Source organism: Elgaria multicarinata, chromosome 1 (genome assembly GCF_023053635.1).
Source record: "Elgaria multicarinata webbii isolate HBS135686 ecotype San Diego chromosome 1, rElgMul1.1.pri, whole genome shotgun sequence".
Classification (NCBI taxonomy): domain Eukaryota; kingdom Metazoa; phylum Chordata; class Lepidosauria; order Squamata; family Anguidae; genus Elgaria; species Elgaria multicarinata.
Window position 1 is genome coordinate 160,640,264 of NC_086171.1, and position 8,248 is coordinate 160,648,511.

The 8,248-nt window shown below is 42.3% G+C and overlaps 1 protein-coding gene across 1 annotated transcript; it reads left to right on the forward strand.

Annotated features, from left to right (window-relative positions):
* Window positions 1-269: 269 nt before the first annotated feature.
* LOC134406842 (parathyroid hormone 4-like) lies at window positions 270-5,236 on the forward strand. Its single transcript, XM_063138486.1, has 2 exons — window positions 270-358; window positions 4,825-5,236. The coding sequence occupies exons 1-2, from the start codon at window positions 270-272 to the stop codon at window positions 5,234-5,236; spliced, it is 501 nt and encodes a 166-aa protein (XP_062994556.1).
* Window positions 5,237-8,248: the final 3,012 nt, after the last annotated feature.

Consider the following 8,248-nt stretch of genomic DNA (forward strand, 5'->3'; position numbering starts at 1 on the left):
GTTTAATTTGTGTGTGTGACAGTTAATACGAATGGGCGAAAATGGATGTATCTATTTATGGCACATCCCTATCCCTGTTTAGAAAGAAACAAGTCTTACAACTCCCAGGATTGGATCTGTCTAAACATATATACAATTGCACCCTTAATTTGCTACTATTAATGTGTTACTATGGTTTAATTTTACTAGCCATTATTTAACTGGAGTATGTTATAGTTACATTTCAATGATTATCATTTAATCTTGTTGAATAGTTTGCAGGACTGAAGATGCTCTTGTCCCAAAGGTATCTACAGATGGTGAAACTTTTATCCATTTGTTTTCTTGCTTGCTTTGCAACATGTCAAGAAGATGAAAAGTAAGAATTATTTTTAGATAAAATGTTGATAAGCACTATTTTAATGTGATGCATTTTCTACTGCTGTGCCTTTGTAAAACCTACTGATACAATTTAGTGTCATTTTATAGTGCATTTCCACAGGGGGGGAAGTCAATATCTAAACAGGAGGTTTAACTAGTCTGTTTTCAAAATTCTTATTCTTAAAATATTTTAATGGAAATTTTGGCAGAAGCTTTTAAAGACAAGATTATTCTGTAGTGCAGGGGTGGATAGAATTCAGGCTTGCAGAATCGACCACAAGATTCACCAAACAGAGCCTGGTATAAAAGCCCCATCACATCTAGGTCGAAACGTGCGGCTCCCGTCCCTTCTCTGTTGTCGCTCTGAAGTTGCTTCCTGAAAACAGGAAGTAATTAGGCCCACTCAGTCTGGTAGGAGAAAGCAGCAACCGGACTTTTTCTGTTTTTTTTTTTTGTGTGTGTGTGTGTGGCGCAACAAAGGCCAGAAGGTGCGGAAGACGCGAGAGAGGCAGACGAAACGTCATGTGAGCAATCCGTGAGTGCCGAGTAACGAGCGTGCAGTAAAACATTTGTTGGATGGAGCTTTTAGAATTAAAGATTTCAGAGTAAGGTTAGAACCTGCAGCATTTCCACACAACTGAACAGAACTTGCAGCCCTTCCACCCCAAAATCCACTTCTTACTAGGCTTCTTTCACTTCAGCATTGTAATTTAGGGCGGCAGGGCAGAGGGGTGATTTTGCTGCTGCTATTGTTAAACAACTGGGTGTGAGAAATGCTAGCTGATCTTCTGCAAATCACCCACAAACTGATAGTAGATCTGAATCTATATTCTGCCCACCCCTGCTGTAGTGAAAATTACAAATTTGCTAAGGTAAACTACAAGCCTTAATGGTGCTTATCTCATGGAACTTTGAAAGAGGGTTTAGAAAGCAATGAAGAACCTTACTGTTAATTCATATGTGGGGTTGGACAAAACGAGCTCCATCTGACGAGCATTTTATTGCACGCTCGTTACTGGGCACTCACAGATTTTTTGCAGGTTCCTCACATGACAGCGTCTTCCTGTCTCGACCCTTCTGGCCTTTCTTGCGCCGCAAGAAAAACCAGAAAAAGTCCGGTTGCTGTTCTCTCCTGCTGTGTGTGGGAGAAGCAGCATGATTACAGCACCGGACTGAATGGCCCTCGTGCTCCTTGTTTACTTACTGTTTTCAAACAGGAAGTAATTGAGTGACGATGGAGGAGTGACGGTAGCCAGCATTTCTTCCTATATGTGATGGAGCTTAACAAGGAACTGTGGTATGTTTAAAAGAAGAAGCTTCTAATCTCCTTATAGACACGCACCACAGCTTTATAGATGAATGGACTAGACACATGGATAATAAAAAAATGTGGCTGCCACCATCATGCCTAGTTTGCGCTCATAATTTATTTTATTATTATTTTATTAGTTACATTTCTATACCGCGCAATAGCTGGAGCTCTCTGGGCGGGTCACAAAAATTAAAAACATTCAAAGTATAAAACAGTATAAAACCATAATATAAAATACAATATAAAAGCTCAACCAGATAAAAACAGCAGCAATGCAAAATTACAAATTTAAAACACCAAGTTAAAATTTATTTATAGACTGTTAAAATGCTGGGAGAATAAAAAGGTCTTCACCTAAAAGCATATAATGTAGGTGCCAAGCAAACCTCCTGAGGGAGCTCATTCCACAGCCAGGGTGCCACAGCAGAGAAGGCCCTCCTGCTGGTAGCCACTTGCCTCACTTCCTTTGGCAGGGGCTCGCGGAGAAGGACCCCTGAGGATGACCTTAGGGTCCGGGCAGGTACATATGGGAGGAGGCATTCCTTCAGATAACCTGGCCCCAAGCCATTTAGGGCTTTAAATGTTAATACCAGCACTTTGAATCGGGCCCAGACCTGGACTGGCAGCCAATGAAGCTGGAAAAGTACTGGCATAATGTGGTCTCGTCGGCCAGTCCCTGTTAGTAAACGTGCTGCCCTGTTTTGAACCAGTTGAAGTTTCTGGACCGTTTTCAAAGGCAGCCCCACGTATAATGCATTGCAGTAATCCAAACGAGAGGTTATCAGAGCATGGATAACTGTAGCTAGGCTATCTCTGTCCAGATAAGGGCGCAGTTGGTATATCAGCCTAAGCTGATAAAAGGTGCTCTTTGCCACTGAGTTCACCTGTGACAATTCTGGATCCAAGAGCACCCCCAAACTACGGACCCGATCCTTTAGGGGGAGTGCAACCCCGTCCAGGACAGGGCAAACAACACCTTGCCAGACAGATGAACCACCCGCTAACAGTACCTCATAAGGCTCATAAGGCTCAACATAGTATAATGGCTGGAAATATTTAGTTTTAGCTAATAACTACCTATGGCACCTTAATTGTACATTGTGAGAAAAGACACTGGTCAGGCTGTTAATGTTTTCCCCTCCATGAATTTGTACAGACAAATTTCCTTATCACTTCCTTACTCATATTTTCAAGGTTCCCTCTTCTTCACTTTCCCAAAGTCCAATTCAATGAGTGTTAGATGTACTTCCAAATCAGATCTATGCGCTGCATGTTTTTCGGATTGTGTTCCCAACTAGGATACCTAACATTCAGTAAATGTTAATAATTATTAGACGTTGTGTTGGTAGTGAAATAATGAACAGGTTCGAATGATCACAGTGGGAGAAGCAACCATCGTGGCTGCTCCGCCCCCGCATGTCCGCCATGTGCATTATTCCCTGTGCTGCAGTGAAGGTTGGCATTTTGTCCAAACCCAGCGTGCATATGCAGGGCCTGTCTTCACAGTGCTGCTTTGCCACGCCTTCCCCCTGAAACCCACAGTATCACTGCTGCATAGCAGGTGTGGGAAATCTCCACACCAGCAGGGAGTGCTGGTTTTGCCAGCCATTTGGGTGCTGGAGCCCACCACCTTACCAACTCTTCCCAGGCTTCCGGTGACTAACAAAGCTTTTAATGGTTGAATTCACTAAGTTGGCACATTGTTTTAACGGTTTTAATAGTTTTACTGCTTTTAAATTATATATTGTTTTAACTTGGTTTATGGTTTAATTTGTTTTTAGCTGTGTATATTTACTGTTTTATACTGTATGCTTTTATCTGTACGCCACCCTGAGATCTTATTGATATAGGGCGGAATATAAATGTTTTAAATAAATAAATAAATAATCATCAGTCACCATTAGCCCTGGACCACCCCTGGTTTGACACTGGACCGAGGTCCCCTGGCAGAAGGGCCACAGAGACCTCACTTTGAAGAAAAAAGTTGGGTTAAATCCTTGACTTTTTTACAACGCAGCTTCAGGGAAAAGCCCAGTGGTGGCTGCGAATTGGTGGCAGCATCCTATAACCGATGCAGTGCTGATTCACAGCCACCGTGGGGCAAAGAGGATGTTTAGACAGCCCCCCTCCCCATTCTACAATCTATGGCGTGCACTAGAGATTATAGGATGAGTTTGACCACCCCTCCCTGCTGTACGCTGGGTTCAGATTACATGCCACACTGCAGCATGGAGAATAATGCAGATTGATTTGATTTGATTTATTACATTTATACAATGGTGGTCACGCACATGGGCAGCAGCCACAATGGTTGCTTTCCTTATTGTGATCATCCGAACTCACCTCATATCTATGTAAGGTCATAGAGGAGACAACATTAACGGTAAGATCCTATGCATGTTTACTTGGATGTCTCCCACTGAATTCAGTGCAACATACTCCAAAATAAGTGTGCATAGAACTCCAACCTTACAGTATAATCCTATATGTCTATTCAGAAGTAAGCTCCACTGAGTTCAAGTGACTACTCCCAAATAGGTACGTATAAGATCCCAGCCTAACTGTGCAAGTCTCCGAAGAATCCAAAGCCCTGCCAGGCTCATGCGGACAGAGCAGATGAGAGGGAGAAGAGCGTTTTTGTGTTCATTTCCTGTTCTGGTTTTGGTCTTCCTGGATCTCTCTCTTTCGAACTCTTCTAAGAGGAAAGATCTGAAATATCCCATGGCCCCTGGATTGCCTGCTTGAAGCTTTAAATTACTAAAATCTATATAAAGGTGGACGAGGAGCTGTGGGACAATAATCGGGATGAAAATGACATATTCCCATTGGATTATTTTGGGACTGACAACTTGTTGTTGGTCAAAATAATTCTAGAAGGAAAATTGTTTTTCTAATGCAGGTGTCAAACCTTCCAGGGGCTAACACTGGTCTGTGTACTTCTAGTTCAGACCCTAGGGATACTGTGCAAGAAGTTGGATGGTGCCAGATATTTCAACAAGACTGAGCACCATCACTTTCTGTGTCTAGTTTCTTCTATTATCAGTAATTATACTTATACTTCTCTGTTCGGTGGCCTGTGGGATAAAACGAGCTACACTAACACTGGGAATGTTTTCTTGCTCATATTTGAATGTACCTCTGCTTCTCAACAGTTCTGAGTTTTCACATTTCAATAAAAGAGCGGTGACGGAACACCAGCTCCTGAATGATAGAGGGAGAGCCCTTCAAGGGCTTAAGCGACTGATGTGGCTCCACAATGTAATGGGGGGAGTGCATACAGCCAGCGGCAGAGACATCTCCCAGGCGCACATTATGTGGACCTCACCGAAGAACCAAGACCCCTCCGACTTCTACGACAGCACGGGTAGGGAAGAGACGCAAGACACGATGAAACAGCTGCTGCTGGGACTGCTGGAGAAAGAGTCGCCTTTTGCTGTACTAAGGAAAACAAACGTGTTGCAATACCTAAAGAATGTAAAAGGTAGTCAGGACATGCAAGACCTTTCTGACTTATTTCAAGTTGGAGATCAAGATGGCAAAAGAAATCTCAGTTCTCAAACATAGATCTCCTGACCCAGCCTAGTGCAGTCTGTCCGTTACTTGAGATATATAGACTGGTATCTTGAGACAGAACAAAAACAAAGGTGAACCACAAAGAAAACATGTTTGTGCCATTTACTACTCCTTGGCATTGTTCAGACAGTCTCATTGCGGGGAGAATGCCTGCTCCCATGCTCTGATTCAAAAGGCTACGTAAAAAGAAACACACCCAGAGTTTTCCATTGTAGACATCACAAGCTCTTCAAAGTGCTAGCAATATTTCCAGGGATGCACAGTAAATGTTATTGCTACTTTACTCTTTACACTTGCTAAATAGATTTATTGAGAGAAGTGCATATTCTGATTATCGGAGTATACTTGCAGGCTGGCTAGCGGAACCTGGACGCTGTAGTACAACACATCTGGAAAGCATGAGGTTGGGTCCCAGATTGTTTGTACATGTTTATATTGTCTTCCTGGAGCAAATACAATACTTACTTTTTAGGGTAACGTTGGAATCCTATACAAACTTACAGCACAATCCAATACATGTCTAATTCAGAAGTAAGTCTGATTAGAGTTTAATGGAGCTTACTCTCATGGAAGTGAATATAGGATTGCAGCCTTACTTGAGAATAAACCCCATGGAACAGGGTGGGCAACTTGTGGCCCTCCAGATGTTGTCGGACTGCAACTCCTATTAGCCCTAGCAAGCATAGCCAATGGTGAGGACTCATGGGAGTGGCAGACCAACAATGTCTGAAGGATCACAAGTTGCTGTGGAACATACTTCTGAGTAAACATGCATTGGATAAGATGACAAAAAATCTGACCTAATCAAAGCTTTCCAAGGAAATCAAGGCATCCAGATTGATGCCACAGCCTACCATGAACATTTAGCTGCTTAGAACATTTACAGTGGAATCCACAGAGACCTCTCTGCATATGTGTGCAATGTGGCAGTAGATTTTGTGTTGGCCAGGGCAGGATGTGGGGGTGGTGGAATGACATACTAGTCTTCCCCCTGCATGGGTCTTCATTGTGATTCTTCTCAGCTCCTCCATTGGGAGGGATTAGTCATGCCAGCTCCATGATGGAATGATCCTAGGACCTCCTTAGTGAATGAAGGGGCTGCCTCTATCCCACTCTACCCACCCACCCCAGATCACCCTGTTTTACAGCCTACTTCTGGCAGGGACACCACTGGAAGTAGAGTTATACCTGTGGAACTTTCCACATGTGTAACTGGGGTCTCCATTTTGGATGCAGCCCCCCATTCCCAAAAGACACCCCCCCCGCTTCCTTATCCCTCTTAGACAACTGTCTGCAGTATGCATATCAGGATTGCTCTGCCAATGGAAAAGTCAAATATACATATTTTAACTAAAATTCTGGCATAACTCTGAAGATGTGGAATTAGAAGAAATCACTGCAATTGATTGACCACAAGTTTGAACAATGTCAGATAAAATATACCTATATGAGTAGGTAGAGTTACCAGGTTCCAGAGGGTTGAAAGTGTGAGAAGACTTCCTGATTCTGTTCCTATGAAGCTAGAGAGATATTTTACTTGCTGCAGTGTTGGGGACTATGGACCTAACACGGCAAAACAGGACTGAGGTGCAGATTGTACATCTTAAATCAGAAACAGTTAAGGATGACTGATTCAGGTTTCTCCACTCAAATGCTGACAACTATTCAAGAAGTCAACGCCCTAGCAGGTCTCTAAGCACGAGTTTACAACCCATTTCCTCCTAATTCAAGGGAAGTGTGGGAGGGGGCATTATAGACCATTCTTCCCCAACCTGGAGCCCACCAGATATGCATGGCTGATCTAACACATCTGGAGGGCCACCAGGTTTGGGAAGTCATTAGAGGGTGTTATACATAAAAGGACAGTGCATAGTTAATTCACTAGGCCCAAATACAGCACAGGAAGAATGCTATACTAATCCTAACACTCTGTATGCTGCCATAACCATGAAAAAAAGTATTCATATCGGCGCAGATCATGTAGTTCTGTTGTTCACCACTCACAGCCAATCTATAATCATTGCACACATTGCATGATCAATGTGATCTGAAATGTACCAGATATGAAGCCACCCTGCAGATTTGTGTTTTTGGAGACACTGCTTGAGGCCCTTATTAGATGATCTGGGACATGACTTTATTTCTTGCTTTTTATTTTGGTATTGTAAATATTTTATTGTATATCTCTAATTTTTCTTGGGGAATCTCTGAAGGCTACTACACATGGGGGTAGAATCTAGCATTAAAGTTCCTTTTTGTTATGAGTAAGGAGAGCAATCTTTCAATTTCCACTGCCACATTTCAGATCACATAGATCTAAACTAATTCAGGAAAATAATACACAAAACTCTGAATTGTATTGTCCTTAACATATTTATTAAGGAGCAAGCCCTACTAAAAACACTGGGACTTACTTCCAAACAAACATGATTAGGACTGAGGTGTTAATAATGTCTTACTTTGAGAAGGGAACATATACAGTACCACATTCCAGGGGAGTAATAAAGGGCACAAATGTATTTTATTTGGGCAGTATTCAATGCTGCCACTGTGCCTCCAATGTGTGTGTCGCACAAGAGGAACCCACTGCTAGTGCAACAGGAAGCTAGCTCTTCCTAAAGCAACTCTGGAAACAAGCCAAAATGTTTGTTTTGGGAAGAGGGCAGGTGACCCAAATAGCCTTCTGCTAGCTCCACCGACCTGTTCTATTCTAGAAACGAGTGTTTCAGCTCATTTCCAGCTGCTTTAAGAAGCTCTAGTGGTGGGTTATGCTGGAGCATGGGCAGCACTGAATACTGCCCTTTGTCACTAATAATTATTGAATATGTCTAAGTAAAGCAAGAGGTATAAGTGCTAAAATATATATTTCAAGTACAAATGCAGTATTGCTATAGCTTTGTTTTTCAAGCCAACAACGTCAGTGTTTCTATATATTACTATATAGGATGTTATTATAAATATAACACACAAGCTCTGTTAAAATCATCCTGATAATGACTAAAT